The sequence below is a fragment of the Hippoglossus hippoglossus genome, chromosome 9 (genome assembly GCF_009819705.1).
Source record: "Hippoglossus hippoglossus isolate fHipHip1 chromosome 9, fHipHip1.pri, whole genome shotgun sequence".
NCBI lineage: Eukaryota > Metazoa > Chordata > Actinopteri > Pleuronectiformes > Pleuronectidae > Hippoglossus > Hippoglossus hippoglossus.
In genome coordinates, this window is record NC_047159.1 from 13,963,020 (window position 1) to 13,986,896 (window position 23,877).

At 41.7% G+C, this 23,877-nt stretch overlaps 4 protein-coding genes across 6 annotated transcripts; 3 read left to right on the plus strand and 1 right to left on the minus strand.

Moving 5' to 3' along the window:
* Nucleotides 1-2,490: 2,490 nt before the first annotated feature.
* gins4 (GINS complex subunit 4 (Sld5 homolog)) lies at nt 2,491-7,664 on the plus strand. The gene is made up of 8 exons (XM_034596581.1): nt 2,491-2,762; nt 2,861-2,947; nt 4,384-4,497; nt 4,592-4,689; nt 5,092-5,180; nt 5,343-5,433; nt 5,576-5,680; nt 6,665-7,664. Exons 1-7 carry the CDS (start codon nt 2,673-2,675, stop codon nt 5,670-5,672), a joined length of 666 nt encoding a protein of 221 aa, XP_034452472.1. The 5' UTR covers nt 2,491-2,672; the 3' UTR covers nt 5,673-5,680; nt 6,665-7,664.
* A 782-nt stretch (nt 7,665-8,446) lies between these two features.
* zgc:77112 (uncharacterized protein LOC406459 homolog) lies at nt 8,447-10,777 on the plus strand. The gene is made up of 3 exons (XM_034596580.1): nt 8,447-8,533; nt 9,015-9,107; nt 9,239-10,777. The coding sequence occupies exons 2-3, from the start codon at nt 9,088-9,090 to the stop codon at nt 10,101-10,103; spliced, it is 885 nt and encodes a 294-aa protein (XP_034452471.1). The 5' UTR covers nt 8,447-8,533; nt 9,015-9,087; the 3' UTR covers nt 10,104-10,777.
* Nucleotides 10,778-10,982: 205 nt separating this feature from the next.
* Nucleotides 10,983-19,777, minus strand: LOC117768327 (phytanoyl-CoA hydroxylase-interacting protein). Of its 3 annotated transcripts, XM_034596577.1 has the most exons (6): nt 19,665-19,777; nt 18,856-18,952; nt 14,740-14,916; nt 12,531-12,705; nt 12,213-12,330; nt 10,983-12,117 (listed from the first exon to the last, which is right to left on the minus strand). In XM_034596577.1, the coding sequence occupies exons 2-6, from the start codon at nt 18,940-18,942 to the stop codon at nt 11,571-11,573; spliced, it is 1,104 nt and encodes a 367-aa protein (XP_034452468.1). In that variant the 5' UTR covers nt 18,943-18,952; nt 19,665-19,777; the 3' UTR covers nt 10,983-11,570. The 3 variants fall into 3 exon arrangements, with proteins under 3 accessions (XP_034452468.1, XP_034452470.1, XP_034452469.1); XM_034596579.1 differs by lacking the exons at nt 18,856-18,952; nt 19,665-19,777 and adding an exon at nt 16,946-17,205; XM_034596578.1 differs by lacking the exons at nt 18,856-18,952; nt 19,665-19,777 and adding an exon at nt 16,946-17,084 and having other exon boundaries at nt 14,740-14,909.
* Nucleotides 19,684-23,835, plus strand: polr3d (polymerase (RNA) III (DNA directed) polypeptide D). The gene is made up of 9 exons (XM_034596576.1): nt 19,684-19,830; nt 20,918-21,085; nt 21,187-21,230; nt 21,332-21,486; nt 21,584-21,708; nt 21,796-21,952; nt 22,087-22,334; nt 22,418-22,570; nt 23,373-23,835. Exons 2-9 carry the CDS (start codon nt 20,924-20,926, stop codon nt 23,487-23,489), a joined length of 1,161 nt encoding a protein of 386 aa, XP_034452467.1. The 5' UTR covers nt 19,684-19,830; nt 20,918-20,923; the 3' UTR covers nt 23,490-23,835.
* Nucleotides 23,836-23,877: the final 42 nt, after the last annotated feature.

Sequence of the window (23,877 nt, forward strand, 5' to 3'; positions counted from 1 at the left end):
CCGTCAACGTAAACAAAGATCGGCTAAAGCCGTGACTAAGCGACTCCCATTCCGCGCTACCTGTAGCAAAGGGAATTAAAACTGCTTCGTACCTCATTCCGCTCGCCAAGGGGTGTTAAAACGAGGATTAATGCAGTCTTCTTATCGGATACGTCTGTATGATCGGGAATCGCCGTACAGCTGCTGTCCTGCCATTTCCGTTGCTACCATCATCAAGACGCCGACGCACAGCAGGTGTTTTATCAGGCTCGGACCGGAAGTCTCTAATTATCCAGGAGCGAGGGATTTTGTGTGTTATAATATCGGTCCGCTCCGTGAAAGCTACAGGCATTTACGAGAGGTGAGTCGCTACATTAAAAGGACAACAAATTACTAATTTAAATAACAAGATACATACTTGAACATAAATAACAAAATAAACCCAACACAAATAATAAATCAAACAATCTGCGTAACCTACCAGGTTAGCAGTCAGTTACAGTGTGATTGAAATAGAGGGATAATTGTTTGCTGCATTATTGGATGTACTGTATTTGCTTGAGTTGCTGCAGCTGTAGATAACTTCTGTTGAAGATTGTGTTGGAATTTGGAGCCTGGGTTCTCGTCATCTGATCACTCCACTAATTTTACAATCCCATGCCAGGTAGTTTCAGGCCAGTGGCTCACTTTACCCAGAACACCAGATCATAAATATGTCATATCAAGTACATTTTATTATTGCCTTTTGATTATTATTAAGTGTTTTATAATTTAGCTAAAATATGAAGTGGCTAGTTTATTGTTACTTGTAGGCTATTAAGTGTTTGCTAACTGAGACTGGACACATCATGGCCAAAGGTTTTCATAGTAAAGCCTTCTGAAGGATTTAACACACATCATTAATAAACGTTTTTATCAACATTAGCATTAACTTACCACAGTTTAAATGTATCTGAGTTTCTCATATGAGTGTTTGAATTGCTGTGATAGTGTAGAATGGCCATTTGATTACTCCTCTGATCTTGATTATTGGAGTCTCACGTATTTGCATCACTCCTCATTATTGCACATCATGCATCTTACTGCATTTGGGTGGAGTCAAAATGTTTACAAATGTGATTCTTTAATTATTTCCATTTGTTATTATTTCTAGAAACCATAACCCTATTGCGTGACTCAACAGCATCTGAACCATCCCTCAACTCCTTATTCCATACTCTGGATGATCAGGCCTTAAAGGTCCATTGTGTAAGATTTAGGTGAAAGGGATCTATTGGCAGAAATTTTATTTACAATAATCCTAGTGATGTGTCCACTAGTTTGTTTCATCTAAATTGTACGAATTGTGGCTTTCTTTATCCTAGAATGAGCACTTTGTATTAAAATACTTAATATTTACATGGGAAGCAAGTCCTCTCTACGGAGGCCGCCATGTTTTTTACAGTAGCTCAGACCGGACAAACTAACACCTTTGAGTTTTTATGACAGCTGAAGGCTGCCACAGGTTCTCTTTCATGTTTGGAAGTGGAGGATGAGGTGAGGGTTATTCAACTGCAACATGCAACTTCACCACTAGATGTCACTAAACTCTACACACTGAACCTTTAATGGGTGACCCGACACATGGGTACGAACCTTGAGACAAATACAGAGCTATCGCCCAGATTCAGCCTTTCCCTATTAGCTCAGCTGTATAGAGTGTCTGCTGTCCAGTCACAGCAGCCACTGTATAATACTGTACGCAGGTCAGTGGCAGGTCAAGCTGCTGCATTTGAAAAGTGGGCTATATTGTACAAATTTCTGTGCAATATAAACCGTTATGTGCAATCCATTTACTGTACATATTCTGAAACATAATATATTGCTTTACACTGTATATACCGGTTTAATCACATTTATATATTTTTTTCTATATATTGTTTATTTCTATTTCTTTATACTCCTTCACCCAAGTACTGCATGCTACTTATGTGTTGTCTTCTGCTGCTGTAACATTGCAAATTTCCCCATTGCGGGACTAATAAAGGACTTCTTATCTTATCTTATCTTATTTTATAGGCCTATGTTGGGATGTTCAAATTCACAATTAAAAAGTATTTACAGATGAAAATCCAAGTCAGTAATCGTGGTCTGTGATTAAAAACAACAATTATTGTTGATCAGCATTTATCTTGTGTGCACAAGATAAAACAATATCTTGGCACATCAGGGTCTCCTTATATACTTGCTTTCATTGTGTTCATTGCACTGATGGGAAACATCATGTCCCTGCATTTAGACTGTCAGGAAGCACTGCTTTACCTTGACAGTGTTACAATCTCGCCTCCTGCAGTGGAAAAGGCCGAACACTACATCAACCATGATAACAACACTAGCCTTAATATATCTAAAGACAGTAATGTAATCGTATAAGGCGTTGGTTTTACACACTGGTCGTCCAACCTGTGGGGAAACCTCGCCTTCAAGACTAAGCGCAGGGAAAATACGTGTTGTACCAAATATCGCGAGACTACCGTCAGAGTGGCGCCAACACACAAGAAGTCCAGAGATAAACACGCCGCCTCGTGACTTGTCTTCTGAGCTAAACTATTCTAACTCAGTCAGCTCCGGTGGTTTGAAACTTTAGCTCTAATGTGAATGCACATGTTTAGTTTCTGTTGAGCTCTGTGTGCTTTGTTTTTACTCGGTGAACGATGTCGGACGCTCTGTCAGACGACGGCAGCCATGATGACAGTCAGGAGGATGTGATGACCCCGGCGGAGCTGATCGTCAAACTGGAGGAGGTGAGCTGATGTGAACACGGTGGAGCCGCAGACACACTCTTCTGTCTCCGGTTAGCTTGTCTCCTCGGTCCTCATGCTCCCGTCTCAACCTGTCGCAGGCCTGGCTGAATGAGAAGTTCTCCCCGGAGCTGATGGAGAACAGGTCGGAGGTGGTGGAGTGTGTGATGGAGCAGCTCACTCACATGGTAAATGGAGCAGCTGATCGTCACTCTATGTTCACAGACACTCGTCCTACATGGCAGCACACAGCAGATACAGCGTGCACCACAGCTCCGTGTAACTGTACTGACATCACACCAGATGACGCTGCAGTGGTGGAGAAAGTATTCACGTCCTTTGCGTCAATACAAGTATTAATACTGCACTGTAAACATGCTGTACACAAACATTGGAGCTAAATGTACTTAGACAAAACAATATCTGTGAGTGCTGCAGTGTTGACTGAAATTAAAGTACTTTGATAATATACTTCAAATTGTATCTTCGGCACAGTACAGCCCTGGATGAAATTAACTTTCTTTTTCACCCATGTCTGTTCATTTGTCAGCTGTATTATGTAAGATTAGTAAAATCAACCTGCACCTCACCTGACGGAGGGATGAGGACCAGGGAAGGACTCATTCAATGTTCCGGGCAGATCTGATTTCTTTATTTAAGTTTGGGCCATTTCAGTTTGAGAGCAGGACTGATTGATTACACGTTCACATTCTGTAACCCTCACTCTCAAAGCCCTGGGCTTGCACTCACATATACCCTGCTCGTGCTCACATTTCCAGCTTCAGTTCTTCTCCTCACTCTTACTCTGCTTCTGTGAAACGTCTGCTCTCAGACTTCTCCTCTACTCTTGAATCCAATAGATTGCCAGGCGTAGTGATAACGAATTCAATTTCCCTGGCCCTCATTTTGGTGCTGGTACTGCTCCCAGTGGAAGGGGGAAAGAAACAGGGTGGCGTCTATTTTCTTTTGTTCCCATATTGTAAACATTTTAGATCCTTGACTTTTGTCGCGCCATGAAGGTGTCGTCAAGCACACCGATAGGAAGCTATTGTAAGCTGAGGAGGGCTTGAGTGCATGAACCTGGTTAAAGTAACAAGGTCCTATTTCAATTTGAGTAAGAGCATTACAAAATCTGAAGGTGAAATCAAAAGGTCCTCCCCAACTTGAAAAACAACACTCTTGGATAGGAAAACCCCACACAGATCCTGATTATTTACTTTGAGGTTTTTATTCTTCAAAGTGTGGCACATGTTGATTGTTGTATGCCTCAGGTGGAAATCTTCACTCTGAGTGTTTAACTTTAGGCATAAATGTAAAATATGGTGAATTGGGTAAAACAAAAAATAGTCCTCACATTTGAGAAGCTGAAAATATAACTGCACTAATTGGTTTGCATTACCATGCTGAGTAACTAACACATATTTCAACGTGACTTAGATTACTGACTTGTATTACTGCTATTGTTTGGAATACCTATGGCAGATCCAGCTGCGGGGACAGAAGTTTATCTTACTTCTTTATTCGTTCATAATAATAATCAAATGGTTTAACCAGTGAACGTTGTTGCTTTTCTTGTCATTGTCAGTCATCATGAATAAAATGGTGGTGATGTTCATGTCAATAGGAAGCCAACTTGCAGCGGGTGAAGAAAGGTGACGCCAAGGCCAGTATCCATCGCATGGAGATAGATAGGATCCGCTTCGTTCTGAGCAGCTACCTGCGCTCTCGTCTGCAGAAGGTCAGTCACATCAACAATACAGCGTGCAAAATAAAAACTCATTTCACTCAGGTTTGTTGACAAGATTTCCTTTTAATGTTTTTCTCATGTAAAGATTGAGAAGTTTTTCCCGCATGTCCTGGAGAGAGAAAAGTCTCGAGGCGAGGGGGATCCCTCTCTGCTCTCACCCGAGGAGTTTGCCTTTGCCAAAGAGTGAGTATAGCAGGACAATGTCAGAGCTGTTTGTGTAAGTTACTGCTGTGTTGTGATACTTGTGGCTTCATCCACACAACTACATTTTAGTTTTAAAAGGGACCGGTGTTGCTTCGTTTACACCTGCCATTGCCACTACTCAGAGAAAAACAAAGAAATTTGGAAACGCTGCTGGCCCAGTTTTACTTTAAAATGCTTGGTCGGCATTTTAGTCTTGATGGGCAGAAACGGAGACATTTTGGAAATGATGACACAGCCACACTCATTCGCTTCCTGATTCGAGATTCTTTATGATATGGAGCTAAACAAAGCTTGTCTGGATGTAGATAGTTTTCATTTTAAAGAACATTTCAAACTGCATGTAATGTAGCCTGAGATTTAAAACTCTTGTCTGTCATACAGGTATTTAGCAAACACAGAAACCTATCTGAAGGCTGTGGCACTGAAGCGCATGCCCCCCAACCTACAGACGGTGGATATGATCAAAGCAGGTAAAAATCACTTAGTTTTAACACAGGCTCTATCGCTATTTGTTCTGACATGACCTAATACCTGAAATGCTGCTATATACATGCACCGACAGATGGTGGCATTTGCTCTGATATTTTCACTGACTGTGACATTAAGTCCCATGTATTCTTATGTAACCCCAGTGCCTCAGCCCTGCTTGGACTCCTTTGTGTTTCTGCGGGTGAAAGAGAGACAGGAAAACATCTTGGTCGAGCCTGAAACAGACGATCAGAGGTACTTTAGTCACTTGACTCCTTGTCACTGTTTTAAAACCCCAGTAGGTGGCAGTGTTACCCTTTCACATTCAGTACTGTTCCATGTTTCTGCATAGATACTAAAACCACTGATATTATCTCTGCTCCATCTCTTCTATCAGAGAATATGTTGTGGATCTTGAAGAGGGCTCTCAGCACCTGATGCGGTATCGAACTATAGCACCACTTGTTTCGAGTGGAGCTGTGCAGTTGATTTGAATGTGGAGGTAAGTAACGGCAAGTGTTACGGTTTCATCTTTCTCATTATCTCAACACTGCCCTCACACCCTCTTGTACAGATGTCTGCTAATTCATTTCTGCAGATCTTACATAAGCTACTGCTTTGCTGTGACATCTGGATGTATTTTTAGATCTCACTTGTTTTTGCAGTGTTCATTGTCTCTTGGCAGTATGAAAGAAAACCTTTTTTTAAGAATGTTTACAATGTGTCAGACTTGTCATCTCACATATCTTAGCAGTCAGACTTTATTTATATACAATATAACAGAGTGCTTTACACAATAATAGCAATAAAATCGATACCCCCCACATGTTTAACCACCCCATCCATTTATTTTTTTCAAGAAAAACCTGGGAGTAAGAGGCATTTAAAATCAGAAAATAAATACAACACAACAAAGAGTTGATAAATAAAAGAAGCACAACAAGAACTTAATTAAAACATTTACAAGAATCATGAAAATCACCAGATTTTAAATCACTAAGGGGAATGTAAGACTTCAGTTGATGGACAGATTGCAGCTCATTCAATTTAAAAGGTGTGTAACCCCTCAGCTTAGTGTGAGCAAAAGGGGACATTTAAGGTGATGTAGTTATGCACCGTGTACTGTAGTGACCAGTTTTAAATACATCAAGACAATATAAACAAGAACCGAGGAAACGTTATTGTGAATCTCATATTTGAAATGAGAAAATCAACAAAGGCTTATAAGATGATAAAGATAAAACAATCATATGCTAAGAGAGATATGAAAATGATAAAGATAAAACAATCAAATGCTAAAAGAGATGTGATAAAGAGAATACTATATGTGAAAACAATTCTGAGAAAGTGAATAAATGAATCAAATATAAAAAAAAAGGATATATCTGTAAAACAGTCTGAGATGTATAAATACATACATATAAATACATTAAATGAATTGCAGAATTTGCTTTTAACTTAACACACAGTGATTTTTCTGTTCCAGGTCTGTGTGTTGGTGTGGATGGCTCCAGGTGATCATGAACCTGCAGAGATCACTTGTCCTTGAAAACACCCAAGTTGTGGCACCATGGCTTCAGGAGATGTAACCCAGTGGAAACTATTCCTGCCAAATATAAGATCACCACTAATGAGAAGTGAAGGCTGGGAATGAACCCGGTTTACAGAACCAGCGTTTGCAGTGCTGTGGTGTTATTCATGGCCTTTTTAAAAAAAATCATTACACAACATAAGTTCAATTAGATTTCTACAGTATAATGCATTCTGGTGTGTTGGTGTTAATGCGACCTGTAAAGACTCTATCAAATCTGCTTGTCATCATTCCTTTGATTCTACATGCAGATGCAGATTATTGGATTTTTTCCTTTGCTGCTCAATAACAGGACACATCAAATGACCTGAAGGGGAAATTTCACCTTGGCATCACAGTGCCTATCACTCCCTGGTGCAGATATCAATTTGCGTGTATATTTGAAAGATTTTTTTTCATTTTGGTGATATTCACACTTATGTAAACTATCATTATAAATAATTGTATTCCTATTGATGTTGTTCTTTCCTAACTCTCATGCATCTTTTCACCTTGACTACCGGATCCGGTTTTATCTGCCTTTCAGCACCGCTCTGCTACACAGCATTGAAGTTTCTTTAGATTGTGTCTCTGTAGTCTCACCCTGAGAGGATGTGTGGAACATTGTCTTCTCTGAGATTGTTTTAATAGCTTTGTTATGTAAGGATTTCAGAGGGAGCAGTCAGTGCCTATTTTTTGCCTGCACTGAACTAAACAGCGTCAACAGTCAGTCATCATCTTGATTTGCAGATCTAGCTAATATCAAATCCTAAAACTCTGTGGAGAGATGAGGTATTTAGAGCACACAAAGGCTCCTATTTGTATTAAAATGCTGGAAATTGAAAGCAGTGTTCACATTGACCTTGGAAATAGTTAAAGATGTGTATTTAAAAGAATAAAATCTTAAAAATGTGAATGATTGAATGGTTATGAGAGTATTTCAGTTTATTATTCATCCAGCACAGCAATCAACTTCATTATTAAACCTCTGTAAGATCTCATGTTGTCTTTGTGCAATGGCAGAAAGTCAAATCGTGGCCAATAACCTCTCTCATAAAAAGTCTTAGGTTTAAATCATCCAAATGTCCTTGAATTTGGTGTCCAAATACATCTCTGCATTATAGCAGGTGAGTTTCATGTAACTTGATATGTATGCACGTACTTGGCTCAATTCTTGAATGGCTTCCTCCGTTAGCTGACTGGCATGCTGAAGATCGTTTGTAATCCGGCTCTTCCTTATGCGTCAAACATGTTTATGGATTGCGGGACAGCGATCCCTTCAGGACACAAGCGAACCAGCAGTGAACTTGGATCTGTGTCTATTGACATGTCTGAGAATAGAGCCCAGGATGACTGGAATAGTTTCCACAGGGTAGAATTACATGTAGACCACATGCTCAGTACAGTACACCTGTATGTGGTTTTTAGCTCAGTGGATGACACATCTGAGGTGACTGTACAAAGACATAAATTCACATAAATCTTTACAGAAAACACTGGTGCAATAACATGTTCATGTAGTGACAGTCAAACTGAACTAAGCTACATACAATGAAAGCATGGCAAAATTAAAAACAAGGGCTGCTGCTGTACATGAGCTCAAATCGTTCTATGCTGAGCTGAAACAGGATGAGCACAAAACCACAACATTCAGCTGATTGGTCAGGAGAGTGAAGGGGGAGGAGTAAGCAACATGACTTGACAAGTGAGGTAGTGTATATAGGACACTGCCAGACTCCTGTGGGGATGAGTGAGACTACAGACGACCACCTGCTGTTCATGTGTGTAAGTAAGATTTTCAATTAAGTGAGACAATTTCAATGTGTCACAGCAGTGATTTGGATTAGTTAAAATACTGTTGTTCTATTTTCCAGTGTAATGGAAATGTTTTAATTTGTGTATGTGATACAGCATGTGCAGAGGTGTGTGGAAAGGTTGACCACCTTGTTTATCTAAAAGGGCAACTTTCGGTATACGATTATTGAGGCTTACTTTATGGTCTCATTGTATATGGTTGGGATCTCACACCTGGGGTGTCACTCCAGGGCTCTTTCACCGAGACGTGAAGGCAGGATGTCTCCCACACTAATAAGAAACCAGGATGGGTAATAAAGACCTTTACATACCCATGGGGGGGGGCTGTGGGTTATAAGAACACGGGGCTCTCCTGTGTTCTTTGCTCATTGTACATGTCATTCTGGTGATTGTGCTGTGAGTCCATCTGCAGATGCTGGACTAAGTGTTTAACTTTGTGCTTGATTCACAGAAATTGCCACCACACTAGAACTCCAGACAAACATTGAGGATAATATTTCCATAATTCAGCCTCGACCACCAACATGGAGATCTCTGATACAAAGTAAGCCATAATAAGTGTGCCTGTTGCATTATCTTTCATCATTTTCTCAATTTGTTTGAGTGAGGGTGAATTGTAATCATCAAAGCTGCAGTCTTTATTGAAACCATTTTTTTTTTTTTGTCCTTTGCAAGTGTCCTGCCAGTGGTTGGCTTCGGGTCAATGGCCCAGTCAGCCGGACTTGTGGAGATTGCCGTCAGGCTGTGCTTGAACCAGCGTAAACAACTGTGTCCTCACGTTTGGGTTCCCATCCTGAAACCTCAGCGGCCGTGCCTCCGTGCTCAGGTGTCAGATCAGCTGCCCTCTGACATCCTGAGTCAAGTTTACCCAGCCCTCCCTTTCTCGTTCTTTCTGGACGACGACTTCGACGATGAGGTTTTGATCCCAATTAAGAATAAACATGTGGTTTTCGCTGACTCAAGAGGATTGTCCCTGACAGCTGTGCGAGAGTTTTCCGATGAAGAGGAGCAGTCCGACCTCAACCTACTGCCGTCACTGCCTGACATGGGAAGCATGACAGCGAACAGCTACAGCTGCACCGTCAGCACATGCTGCCCAGGGACACGGCTCAAGTTGGGCTTCCCGCAACCCTCTGCAGATTTCAGGGCCTTCCGCGCCAAGCTGGCAGAGAGCATGGTTACCCTGGACAACTGCAGCGTCACAGAACAGGCCCTCCAAGGTACCGTCCGAGTCAGGAACCTCAGCTTCCAGAAGGACGTGCGTGTGCGCATCACCTTTGACTCCTGGCAGAGCTACAAAGACGTGCCCTGTACGTACCTGCAGAAACGATTCGGAGGACCACAGACGGACATCTTTGAATTTGACATTGCCATTCCTAAAGTGCTGGATGCCAAAAGGAAGATAGAGTTCTGTTTATGTTATTCACCTGGAGGGCAGAGCAAACCTTTTTGGGACAATAACGATGGACAGAATTACAGCATTGCAGTGTGTGTGAGCTCACATCTCTGTTGTGGGAAGGGTCTAAGTGAAAGGGCATGACTTACTGAACTTATAAAAATATCATTTTTTTCATCATACATAATACATCTGTTCTGGATAAAAATAAGGTGGAGAGTTTTTATTCCATTTGCATCACACTGAATTGAATCTTATATTTTCATAAACTTAAAAACTCAATTTTCTCTCCCAGCTCTCTCTCACATTTCATCCACAACTAGGTGACCTTTTTCTTCTGGGGCACTCTATTGTCGTTTCCTACGTGTTGGCAACTCCTCAGCCCTAGTGCACGAGGGAGTGGATCCCTTTTCACATGTTTGGGATGTTGGGATTCCCACATAGGTCAAAGATAATCGTGGACCGACAAACAGAAACACGAGAGAAGCTAATCTTAGCTCGGTCCTGTTTATAGAGCTGAGGCTTACTGTCAGAGACTGATGGCAGGGCACACTGTGTTGGCATCGTCACCATTATCTTTCTCTATGGTGTTCAAAACCCCAACACAATGAATCGCCCTACTTTCGCTGTCACACTGCAACATTTAGACATTGGGCTCTTTTTGGACAATTTGAGTTCATTGTTTACAGCCATTAGTACAAGTGCATTTAGGGATGTAACTTGTAAAGACAGCTGCATCAAGCTTGGCACTGCTTCGCTTCATAGATCCCACAGTGTCTTTAAGAATTACAATCCATCAATCCATTATCTTAATCTCTTATCTTTGGCTGGTTGTGATGGGAGCTGGAGCCAATCCCAGCTGACAGTGGGGGAGAGGCGGGGTACACCCTGGACAGGTTGCCAGCAAATTGCAGGGCAGGAGAACAGTTAATTCATCAATTTTAACTCTTCGATTAGCTTTTAAGGAAGGATTCAAGTACTTAATGTTTAGATATTTGACTATAAGGCTTTTTAAAAGACAAAAAAGTCTGGCATTGACTTCACTGAGCATCACAAGAAGCAGCAGTAGTCAAACGTTTTTTATGATTTCTATGTTTAAAGCCACTTTCTTATAAAAGGGGCACGCTTTGTGCATTTGAACTTGTGGGCTGTATCAAAATAAAATAAATTCATGAAACTAGTCGTCCAGCATAGGGAAAAGTGAAATCGAACACAGGAAAGAAAATGTAAACGAAAGGTAGGAAATGCCATAAAAACACCAGAGAGGACATATGACTCTCACAAACAAGGATCACAGATTTTCTCCATTATTCTGAAGCCTATCATTTTTAGTTTAGTTTTTCAATTATGTTTTGTTCAGCAGTCACGGGTGGAAGTTTTCTCTATTTCCATCTGTGATCATGACAAATTCCTGTGACACACTGGAAGTTACTCACTATTCTAATCCAGGTAGGAGGGAAGAAGGAAAGCAGCATGCACACACCCCGAGAGGTGGGCTGTTTCCTCTGTTTTCTAACCTACACACAATGAACTCGACTGTTTCGTCCTGTGCAAAACTCTGTCTTTCAGCATTGTAGGCTCACACACTCCCAGCTCCGTCTCACATCCTCCTCAGCGTCCCACGCTAATGTTGCACACTTTGCAGCTTGGGTCTTTCTTGGCATTGGCTGTGGTCAGACTCATCAGCTGGTGATGTCCGCTGATCTGCTCCACGCTGCCCTGATCCAAATGAACCGGCTCTGTGAAAAGCACCTCGAGGATGACATCGCTGGAGTGGCAGAACAGAGGCTCTTCCCCTTCCCTCTGGGGGGCAGTGTATGTCAGGAAGGGGTTGGAAGCCAAGTCCAGCATGGGGAGGCGGGTGCGACAGAAGGTATCTCCCTCTGAGCCAACAGGGGCTAGCACCAACACCACATAATGGTAGGCTGTGTACATACAGTAGAAGTCTGCAAAGTACAGACAGATGTCAGGGTTCAGCAGGTGTCCAGCTGGGATCTGGTAACGCAGCGGGCCATAAGGGGAGTCTTTGGGAGGTAGGCCTGTGTCAAACTCTGTGTTGCAGCTGAAGAAGACTCCCTGTAGTTTGGCATTTATGGGAGAACCGTGACTCCCACTGTTGTCTTTCAGAGCTGGACGCATTAGTCCTCCACATTCCCTCCTAATCCAAGACGTGAAGAGAAAAACAGCATTACACTTAATTGCTGCAGGCATGGCTTTAGTTTTACAATAGAGAGAAAAGAATGCAGCACTGACCTGACGTAGTCAAAGTATTCGGTGTGCTGGTTGCGATAGAACACAGAGAATTTCAGCAGCCTCCCTGCGGAGCCTTTTGCCTTGTCAAGAAGCTGCTGTAGGTGTTCCATGGCATAGTCTGCAAAGTGGGTAAGAACTGTGTAATCACATAAAAGTCTGCACCCCTTTCAAATGCTAATGACTACCCAGTGCTCAGAAAGGATTGTTATTATGCCATTTCTGTGCACTGTACTTCTTGTCCTTTTCTTGTATTGCTCCATATCCCGCTGCATACCTTTTATCAGGGTTACCTTAGCTGTCACACATGCTGTGTCTTACCTCCAGTGCAGAACTCCACCACCTGGCTCCACTCTGACACCAGGTAGTCACCGTCTGGCTGTCGGACAGCAGTTTGAACAGCAACGCAGTACTCTGTCCGAGGGCTGAGGAACCAGTGTCCCCTCACTGCCATGGGGAGAGGAACGGCCTTGGCCACAAGCTTGGTTGGCACATCCTGGAGCAAAAAGCAAGAAAAGACTTGACACCGGGGACAGGATGCTAGGGTTTAACATACTGCAGTGGTTTTCATTTCCATTTCAAAGCAAATGTAAATGAGATTGTTAATTCAACTATTTCCCTCCATAAACTTTGCCTGATTAGCCTGATATTCCACTTCAAACCCAAGCTGCAGTAACTAGGATACATCTAATCAAATCAGCGGCTTTGTTTTGACCAAGGCCTCTTAGAAGCGCAGCTAATTACAACGGACTCAGAGGCCCATATATCCATGGTAACATCTCTGATGCAAGTTTGTTTGTGCCACTTTGTGTATCAGAGAGAGAGAGAGAGAGAAACATAGAGAGAGCCTATCATCCATTCAGGAACAGCTCACTCAGTCCTACACCTGCCTTGACTTCACAAAACCAGTTTTCAGCTGTTGAATGTAATGAGCCATAATTACAGTCAGTGTTGTACATCTGAAATAAATGTTACAATTCAGCTACAGGAGCTGACTTCATCATCATATCAAATTATTCACTGAAATACTAATTGCATTACTAACATCAATGTGCATAAAGCCTTTCCTTTCCAAAATTATGTAAAATGTGTTAGCCTTGCTAGCTACTTTGGCACAGTGGTGCTTTGACCTAAATGCTAACCGAAGCACGCTAACATGCACATAATGAAAATACTAACATGCTGGTGATAAGCAGTTATAATTGATTAATCATGATAGATAATAAATGACGAATCAGAGAATAACCAAGGTGACTAATTTATCCAGAGGGATGACAGTGTTTAAATGTCATGGCAGTCCATCATCCAAGAATACATAAACAATTTCACTAAATGTCAACTTAATGGTGGTTCGAGGTAAAGTCAGAGGATTACTGACGTCAGTAGGATTTCATCTGCTGGGGTCAAAAATATGCAATTTCATCTCAACCCCTCCATTAGTTGTTGGGATATTTTATCTTATTGGAGTGAACTGACCGACTTCGCAATCCCCAGAGTTATTATTAGGCATAGTAGCTAGCGGGGCTAAAAATAGTTAGACATCTATATGGTAATTGGAAAATACTGTATGTGTGGTTCATGTAAGAGGTTCAGTTCATCTGCAGATCCAACGACTGCAGCTGAAAAGTAGCTGGCAGCAAAACTCGGTACAAAGCATCTCCTCTCAGCGTTTCTGTGATTGATAGTCCCCAGAGAAACACGTTTATTTAAAAAGAGATAAACTATCTATTACAGATTGTCTCTTTTTCACCTTTCGTACTGAATTTAGTGGTGTGCATAGAGAGTAATTAACATGAAAACAGTTTTGTGCTGCAGCTGAACTTGTCAGCTTTTGTCCACTCTATGAGGAAACAATGTACAACTGAGTCACTGGCCCGAAGCTGTTGACTGCACTCATTTTCATTTTGTGCCTGTATTGGAAGTGACTGAAAGGGTGCAACCATGGTTTTCTATGAAGCAGTAAAACTGTTAATCCAAGCAGAACTGAATACAAATTCAAATAGCCCTGTCTAATTTAAAGATTCAGTGTGTAGAATTTTGTGGCATCTAGAGGTGAAGTTATATTTTGCAGCTCACCTCACCCTCCCCTTCCAAACATGAAAGAGAACCTGTGGTAGCCTTCAGTTGTCATAAAAACTCAAAAGGTGTTTAGTTTGTCCAGTCTGGGCTACTGTAAAAAACATGGCGGCCTCCGAAGAGACGACCCACCCCCAATGTCAATATAAAGTATTGACAATATAATATAAAGGGTCCATTCTAGGGAACGTAAACAACAATTTGTACGATTTAGATGATTACACATTAGTGAAAACATCACTAGGATTATTTTATATTCAATTCCTGGGTTAGATTCCCTTCACCTACATCTTACACACTGAACCTTTAGGCTTTATTTTAAGGTGGAATAAAGTACAGGGTGGACTCCTCAGCCAATCACATGCTGTAATTTGATTGGTGGGAATTTGGAAAATGAGCACAGTCAACACAGCAGGGAGCAGACTGCATTTGTAGCTGTTTTAAATGGTCAGACCCTGTGTTTGAAGCGGTTGGGGTCCCTGCTCTCTTTGCGGCTCAGGTCGATGAAGAAGTGCGTGGCTCGGGCAGTGTCCTCCGAGGTCATGTCCCACATGATGCGGAAGGAGTCACAGGTGACCTCGCAAATCTGGATGTTGCATGGGGTGGAGAGAGGGGCGTCCATTTCTGTCACCTAGAGATAAGAGAGGATAGTAAGACGACTGGGACTGTAATACCAGTGATGGAGACAACATCTGGTAACCGGCTTTTTATTACCTTCCTGCTCTTTTCTCTCCTCCTCCCCTCTTTCCTTGCCCTTAACTGTCATTTCCCATTACACAACGAGATATGCTCCCAGCTGAGTGACTGGCCTCTGCCTTCCCCGTGCATTTCATAACCCACCTACAGCAGTCTCCCGGCAACCACCGCACATCTGCAGCCTCCCTCAATCTCCTCCTGTGCTTCTCAAGGAAGGGGTCACTGCTGCACCCGTCAGCAGCAATTTAAACTTAAGGTAACTTTTTAAAACACTCCTTGCTGAAGTGGTCACATTTTTTTTTTTTAAACCGCTGAGCAAGTGAGCTCCTTGCAGCTCGAGGGAAATCTTCAAACAGCTTTTGGGCAGAAATGGGGGAGGTTTAAGTAGGTATCAGCAGCCGGTGATGTATGGTCATATTTCCTTAGCTGCCCAAGAGCAATTTCGATCCAGGCTGCTGCACACAGGCCAGAGTACCGGGCTGGGTCAGGCTGCATTTGTGTTTGATTAGCTGTCACCTACCCTCTTGTAAACTGATGGTGAGTCTCTGCAGTGTGTGCACAATGGTCTTCTTCTTTTACCCTGAGAATCAGTGCATGTCCATTCTTTCACCGTTTGCATGTCATTTTCATCCATCTTTGGGTTTTATTATTGCGATAATCTCCTATAGTTTCCGAAGTGATCTTGTAGCTTAAAGAATTATCTGCTTTATTTCTCTGCACTGTAGCATCTCGGCACAAAAGCAGCATGTTTTGTCCTCATTAAAACTCCTCTAACACTGAGCAAATGCAAAATCACAGATGTGCCCCAAATAACCTTCGAGCGATTTAGTACAAAACGATCTTAACATCCTGCAGATGCCTGGTGTAGTGTCACTGTCTGACTGCTATAGGTCTGCTGTAAGGTGCTATCCAGTCAGTATGATGGACAGGCTGCAGCAGCTCATTAAAGCCTGTGAACTGTGAAATTTGTGCGGTAGCTCGTTTGCACTGGGGCCAGGGGAGAGAGCCGTTGCGTCACGCACGTGTGTTTCCAGGCGTCCGTTTTCCAGCTGCTGTTCTCAGTTTTTAGCACGGTGTCTTTTCAGAGATGGTAACTGGGGCAGGAGCAGAATCTCTCAGGACAGGTCATCAAAGTCCCCATGTATGTCTGTGCGTTCCACTTTTGGATCGATTACATGTAAGCACAGTTCACGAGCTGGTTTCCACACCATTGAGCCTTCATTTCTGTCTGTAAATGGACAGAATGATCTTTGCTGTGACACTTGCTTTGATAGACAGTTGCTCCAAATAAGGCAAGTGCAAATTATTAAAAAAAGGGACCCACATTAGAAATCATAATGAATCAGAAATTGAGTAGTGCTCAGTTACAATTCCTCCACCGGCTGAAATACACAACACACAGAGAGATGTTGCTATCTCTGTGAGACAGCAACATGAAAGAAGATGCTGCACTCATGCATATGGAGCAGGGCACAGACAGGGTTTTTTTTTCCTTCCAGGGTGAATACTTTAAAACACAACTAGATGGCTGCATGAGAGAGGAGGGAAAGACATCATTTTACTATAGAGGATTAAATGTTTATTGCTGTTCATGAAACGGTCACTCTGTACTGTGTGGAATCCTGCAGGCTGTTAAAAAGACATTTTGTGTGACTAATACAGTTTCAGCCCTCTTGCACAATTAAACCAAGCATTAACATTTAGGGCAAATGCGCACTAAATCTAATTACATGTCAGTGATGCTGTACGACAGATCTAATAAGTGAAACGGCATTGGAGGGCTGTAATATCATGGTATCACACATCACACACATTCAAATAGAATTACTCTATTCATCTGGCTTCATATCAAAATGACTTGATAAGAGAACAAATGAAACGCTCCGGCATTATTTTGCATCCATAACTTGTGAGCTCTACAGCCACCAATAGAAAGATAGAAAGACTCAAAAGGAATCTCTTACTTGTATGAGGCTCAAATTCCTGATCGAAGCAGATTTTCGCCGGAGCTGAATTGTTCTATCTTCTTTTTCTGCTTCACTACCTTCTCCTCTGCTGCAGTGGATGATAGATCCCCAAGGAAAACTGATTAGGAGGTGAAACAAACACACAGGCACCTCTTTCCCTCTCTCTAGCTCTCTCTCTTTCTCTCTCTCACCCTCAGTGCCACCAAAGCCTCTGAACTCCCCCCTCCTCCTCCTCCTACTCTGAAAATATAAAATCTCATTTTTGCTCTGGGCTCTGCAGGATGTTTACTCAACTCCTGTGCAGCCACAGAGGATGGATTAAAACCTATAAAAGAGAGAGAAGAGAGAGAGAGATGAGTGAGTGAGTGGGTGGGATTTTCCAACTGGCGTGTGACCATACATTGAAACTCAGTCAACCTCGTCAGCATCCTGTCATGCAGTCACACACAGCTCATCACTCTCCGGTGGTCCTCCCCGAGGCACCAAATCCACACACACACTAACTGCACATTTAGCTGTGTGCGTACATGTCACCTCTCAGATAAGGAGGCAGCCTGGACACTAAGGGTGTGAGAGAGGACAAATTACACACCCTCCACTGAGTATTCAGAAGAGAGGATGCTGTTAGTGATATCCCAGTAAATTACATGAAGCACCATGAAGACCTCAAAACATATACATGTGCCAACTGTTCTGCCATATGGACCAACTCCACAGGCCTTCTCCCCCCAGCCCATACAGAGGAGGGGGGATGTACGTCCAAAGTAAGCAGACACCGACATTCATTTTCAGAGGGATGTTTTTGTACTGGTTCAACCTCTCGTCCGCCTCTCATCTCTATTTAGGATTTAGATTAAAATTAGACCCTCCCCAGATTAATGGCCATAATCTGCTTCGAAAACAATGGACATAGAATAAAGACAAATAACAAAGGGATAAAGAGATAGTGAGAGTGCAGTCCTTCACTAGCACATAAAAAAACTCAAATTGAGAAATGACAAAGACACAGTATTTTGCCATAATTGCACCGACTGTGTGTGTTATTGAAAAGCTTGATTCATATCCAGCCAGCCGCAGATAAGTGATACCCTTGGAGTGTAATTAAACTGCAATCATCCATCATTAGTCATGCCATGACAGGCTGCCTCTGTCCAAATCACCCCCCCTGAGCTCCAGGGGTAGGAACAGCCATTTTGTTAAAGGGAAGAGCTGGCTGTCTGTGTTTATAGATTTATGCTCAATTTACATTAACTACAGATAACATCCAGAAGGACAATATCTATTGAGTTCGAGTGATGCATGCACATTGCAATATTTTTATTTTTCAAAAAAAATTTGTTTGATTAATCACAGTCCATCCCAGACCAACACTAAGGGCGAGGGTTTATCAACAGGACCAGAAACCAGCATGGTGGTGGAGGAGTTGTTTGACCTATTTGACCTTTGATCAATTTCACACGTATCTTAAGGCTGTGGACTTGAGGCTCACAGGCACAACTTGAGGAATTTATAAATGATTGCATTTTGTGGTGGATATACACTTACACACTCAGTGTAATTTGACTTTCAAAAGTCAAATCACTCATTAATAATTATATAACATCTAAATCAAATGCGGTGTCAGGCACCAGCTGTGACACAGTAGCAGTGTACTATTCGGATGTTGTGATATGAACTGGATTGCCATGGACGGATTACTGACTGAGCTTACCAGGCACGGAGCCAGGGGCCCGGCAGGTCACATGAGCTAAACAACCACAAACTACAGCTAAACACTAAACAATAACAGAGACACAAAAACAAACAAAACAGTGATATCAGGACCAGAAAGAGAAGAAAAATAACCAGAGAAAAAGTCCAAGGATCAACATAGAGACATGTCAGTTGGGGTTTGTTGTTTCTCTTACACTTTGGCTGTCTTGCTCTTTTGCAGGAGAGGTCAGGGGTCGTTCTACATCCCTGTGATCCATTGTGCCCATTGTGTCACAATCCATCAATTGGGCCCTAACAACACAGCTTCCATGTTAGCTTAGATGTTGCTATTAAATAAAGCAATTTTCAGATTTTATTGGAGTTTCCCATTTGTTTATCATAACTACATGAATTAAATATTTATGTACTTATATTTTGAAAAACCCAATAGAGAACTATTGTCTATATGTATTCATACTCTTTTTTTTTTACTTTTCCCCCTCTTGTTGATATGTCTGATATGAGTTTGTCATGATCACACAACATTAAGGTTATGTTTTCATTACAATGCCATGAAATGTGATGAGGTCATCGTTTGTGTTTTTCTATACATGTGTGGTAACTTCAATAAAAGTTGAATCAAAGTCTTTATCAAAATGACATTGCCCAAATAAAGTGAGGTCTGTCAGTGCAACATTTACTTTAAGTGTAACGTTTTCCAGATGTAGATTCAAGATTCAAGACTTCATTGTCATGTGCACAACAATTACATTTAGCAGTCACTGGCAATGAAATGCTTGGGTCACAGACTCCCTTCTAGCCAAAATATTACACAAGCAAAAAATAAAAAATATATACAAAATAAACAAATGTATGTATATGTATCAAGCTTTATTATTATTCGTATTATTATTCTTATTCTTATTGTTGCTTTCATTGTTATAACGGTTTTTTAAGGAGAAGAAGAAAATGTATTTTCCTCATCCTGGTTCTTTCAGAGGAAAATGTGAGTTTCCGCACGCACCGTTTATCCACGTGACCTCACCGGCTGATGACAGAGCGGAAGTGTCATGGCGCCGCGCGTCCTGCACGGTCCTGCAGCGTCACAAACAGCTCCGCACGACTTGTAATGACTCTAATCCTCCTCGTCTGGACTCAGGATCTGTTTAGGAAATCAGAGGAATAAAAACGTGAGTATCCGGAGGAACACAGAGCGTCAACACTCAGCACTGACAGTGTTAAAGCTGCGTCTACTGTGATTTTATGTTGTGATCTGACCACGTGTTGCAGGATTTTTGCTGTTGTTGACACAAATTCTTTAAAATTAAGAGTCACGGTGATAAAACAAACTCAGTTTGAAGTGGCCGTTTGGCTTGTACACCTAAAATGGCTGTTAGTGGTTTATACCACTGAAGTACACCTTTGTTACAGAGGAACACTGTTTCTCTCCATACATCCTATTTTACATGGAAATACTTGCTTACTGTATTCATTTATTTATTATAATTTCCTCGTTGATATGCTATATGAACGTGTGTGTGCTGAGCTGAAGAATAATTTAAACAAAAGCTAAGGATTTGAATGCAGTTAATATATTATCTTTTGCCTTTTTTGAACAAATTGAACTTGAGTGGCCACTTTAGAAAAAAAAACTTTTTGAATAAAACCTTGACCCATAACCAAAGCTCACAGACACATTATCTACATTTTTTAAAAGTGCTATAAATGACACCACATGCAAAGTAATGATTGTAAGCCCTGGAGGAGATTTGTATTTCATATTACAGATATCATTACAAGAGAAATACACTTGCCTGCTACCTAAAGTTGGGAGTGAATGATTTTTGTAAAATTAAAAAGCAGGAATAACTGTGACTGTTTTAAGAGACTTGCATGAATAAGAAAACCTTTGAGAAAATGATGTAATTGAAATAACCAGAGAGATTTGGAGCTCTCAAATCTGTGTCTGTATTTATGAGTGGAAAACAAAAGGACACAGGCACTTTGAGCCTTTAGAACCAGACATGAATATTCATATATGTCCATTGGTGGGCACTGCAAATGTTGGTGTCAAATAAATAACAGATATTATTTCCCTTTTTTTAACCCAAATCTCGGGGCTCATAAAAAAACAAATGACATGCAGTATAGAATTTTAAAAACTTGACTTCCTACAAAGTTTGGCGCGGCTAGGAATCAGACTTTTCAAGCTATGAATGGCTGCCATTATTACAAGCTTTTATGAAGCTATAAAAACGAAATAATATTACTCTCCAGTTTAGGATGGCTGAGTCAGGCTCAGGTGACCCCAGTGGGCAACGTGTGCCAACTCCTGGAGGGAGCAGTGCCGGACTGATGAAGGGCCGCCGACCTTCAGGTGCCATGACTCCCGTCCGTCTCCCTTCAATGCGATCGAGAGACCTCACCCTGGGCGGAGTGAAGAAGGTGTTGCATTACACTGAAGAATATAGATATATATTGATAAATTATTTTCTAATAATTTGACTGTTCCAATGATTGATCCCTGTTTTTGTGTTATTTTTTAGAAAACGTTTACACCCAACATCATCGGCCGAAAAGCCAAAGAGGAGTAAGTTTCAATATTGATGTTAAAAGAGACAAAAATGCCGGAGAAAATGGATATAACTGTCTATTCTGTCTGTTGGTCAATTACATTCTCTGTCACGGCAGCACAAAACTTGAAGGCGGGGAAAGGAGAGAGAAAAGGGATCCCAATCGAGGGCGAGGTCAGAGAGATAGAGGCAGGGGCCGAGGTCGTCCAGAGGTCATCCAGTCCCACTCTATTTTTGAACAGGGGCCTGCTGAGATGATGATGAAAAAGAGAGGTAGGAGTTCAGCTTGGAAAAACACACATTGTGCACCACTTTGGCTGACGCGTTCTTTAAATCAATGCAATCAAGCAAACTCTTGAATCAAACGCAGGCGGCTATGAAAATGAGAGAGATGCTCCGAGCGCGGGGCCCTCACCCATCATCAATATTAAAAAGGAGAAGAGGGAGACGGAGGAAGAGACTAAAGAGATCCTGCGCAATCTGGAACGAGAAAACGTGAGACCTACTCATCAGTATTATAATAAATTGCTTTATTTTGCCTTTACCAAAAAACAACTATTCTTTTTCCTTTGGTGTTCTCAGGTTATAGACGATCCCTTCCTGCAGAGTGAGGAGAGTAGCTGCCCCGTCCAGCTCCCCCTCGCTGTGTCAGGATGGGGATTCAAGGAGGAATTCAGTAACATTGCTAAAATTGAGAAGATGGAGGATGATTGTGAACCTATGGAGCCTGCAGTTAAAGGTGAAGGCAGATTTTTGTAGTTTTAAAGGTTCCGTTTTATAGAATGAAGTGACATTTAGTGGTGAAGTTGCATGCTGCAGCTGAATCTGGTCACATAGCTGCTCTCTCAAAAATACGCATTGTCTTCTCTTCAGTCAAACAGGAGCCAGAGGAAATAGAAATAAAGAAGTCCGAGGCAGCGTTCAAGCCTCCTCCTATCCCTGAGCCCGAGATTCTGCACGACCTCCTGAATAGGTGGAGTCTGAGCAAAGGGGAGGAGCTGTTCTTTATTCAGCTGCCCGACTCGCTGCCCGGCCAACCCCCTACCAAAGAGCACAAGCCGCAGAAGACGGAGGTGCAGTCAGAGGATGGCCAGTCTGTGCTTCTGAAAACAGAGTCTCAGGTACAGTAGATACAGCTGCTGTCTAATGTGTTAAAATACATGATGATACTGAGGTTAAATGTGTAAAATGTAATGTTTAACAGGAAGAGGAGGCTGAAGAGAACTGCTGTAATCTGAAAGATCTGCGGGAGGGTGTTGTAGGAAAGATGCTGGTGCGGAAGTCAGGCCGGGTTCAGCTCATACTGGGACAAGTGACTCTGGACGTGTCTCTGGGAGCTTCGTGCTCTTTCCTTCAGGTATGATGGCAGAGTAGTCATTGATGTGTCTTCCTCTTTGTCTGTCTCCAAACTGTATCCGTCTCATCTTTAATTGTTGCTGTTTTCAGACATTAACTTCAGAAATTGTCTCCAAAATTGGATCTGGACATTTCCTGGAGTTTGTCTATTACATAAGATGAGATACACTTTACCTTTATTGACCCTCTGTGGAGGAAATGCACAAATAACACAGCAGCACAAGGCAGCAGCAGTGCAAGGGGAAAATATATTAATAATAGAAATATGAATTAAAATAGAGATACTATATACAATAAGAAATAATACTTGATATACAAAAATATAAAAAATGTGTAATATATGGATAGAGATCGATCTTAAAATAAACAGTTTAGCGTTTGACCAGATATGCTTTGGTGGTGTGCGGAGTCAGACCTTATCGTCAAAACCTCTCAAATCTTTCCAAGTCTCCTACGTGAATGGATCCTCCTTTTTTAAAAATTTTTATCCAGAGATGTTTTTATTTACTTTTTCTATTACAGTTTTGTGTCTGTCGCGTGTTACAAGTGTCATAGACCCACCCAATTTTCCAGTCATTTTCCTGCTGTATCCTGCCATGATCTCACTCAGACATTTTTCGGACATTTTACTACTGGGGGCTGATTGTAAAAGTTCTGAAAAATGTCAAGAGCAACTGACTAGGACATTTGCATTCAGTCATACAGCTTAATTCTCTACAGGCCAGTTCATTTAACAAAGGGGCAAATATTTACAATCAGAGCTCTGAACTTTTCTGACGTGCTTTTTTCCCTTCTTCTCTCAGGAGCTGGTCTCTGTCGGTACGGAGGGAAGAACAGGCGACTTGACTGTTTTGGGAAATGTCCAACACAAAATGGTTTGTTCTCCAGACTTTGAGGCTTTACTGGAGGGCAGTGCTTGATGCTCAAGAAAGCAGCACGTTCTCCTCCAGCCATGACAGAGGGATGCCCTTGTGGTGGGTTGTGATGTTGAAAAGATACTCCCTGTTACTGTGGACTGTCCCTGGATGGTTGATTGCGCTCTTGTGTCTGCAGAGTGGCTATAATAACCTGATGAAATACACTCTCTGTAAATATGAATCATGACTGGGTCTTTATTTTCTTCTTAGGAAACAAGAATATTAATTCAGGGCTCAAAGGTTGAATGCTGTGCCAAATGTCAGGACTATTTTCATTTTTCTGCATCTGAAATTACTTGAGAAAACTGTACATGAATGTAAATGTGTGAATAAAAAAAGTGTTATTCAAGTTGGTTTCAAATGGATTGAAAAGATTGAAAGGTTAAAGATT

Bases quoted from the DNA above. Each gene is read 5' to 3' on its own strand.
- zgc:77112 (XM_034596580.1), top strand. From the start codon at position 9,088: ATGGAGATCTCTGATACAAA. The intron at 9,108-9,238 runs GTAAGCCATAAT...GTCCTTTGCAAG, and splicing joins ATGGAGATCTCTGATACAAA to TGTCCTGCCAGTGGTTGGCT.
- gins4 (XM_034596581.1), top strand. From the start codon at position 2,673: ATGTCGGACGCTCTGTCAGACGACGGCAGCCATGATGACAGTCAGGAG. The intron at 2,948-4,383 runs GTAAATGGAGCA...TCATGTCAATAG, and splicing joins TGGAGCAGCTCACTCACATG to GAAGCCAACTTGCAGCGGGT. The intron at 5,434-5,575 runs GTACTTTAGTCA...CTCTTCTATCAG, and splicing joins CCTGAAACAGACGATCAGAG to AGAATATGTTGTGGATCTTG.
- LOC117768327 (XM_034596577.1), bottom strand. From the start codon at position 18,942: ATGGATTGTGACACAATGGGCACAATGGATCACAGGGATGTAGAACGA. The intron at 12,706-14,739 runs GTCTGACCATTT...TTTTTGCTCCAG, and splicing joins CCAACCGCTTCAAACACAGG to GATGTGCCAACCAAGCTTGT. The intron at 12,118-12,212 runs GTCAGTGCTGCA...GTCTTGGATTAG, and splicing joins GAATACTTTGACTACGTCAG to GAGGGAATGTGGAGGACTAA.
- polr3d (XM_034596576.1), top strand. From the start codon at position 20,924: ATGGCTGAGTCAGGCTCAGGTGACCCCAGTGGGCAACGTGTGCCAACT. The intron at 22,335-22,417 runs GTACAGTAGATA...AATGTTTAACAG, and splicing joins TTCTGAAAACAGAGTCTCAG to GAAGAGGAGGCTGAAGAGAA. The intron at 22,571-23,372 runs GTATGATGGCAG...TTCTTCTCTCAG, and splicing joins CTTCGTGCTCTTTCCTTCAG to GAGCTGGTCTCTGTCGGTAC.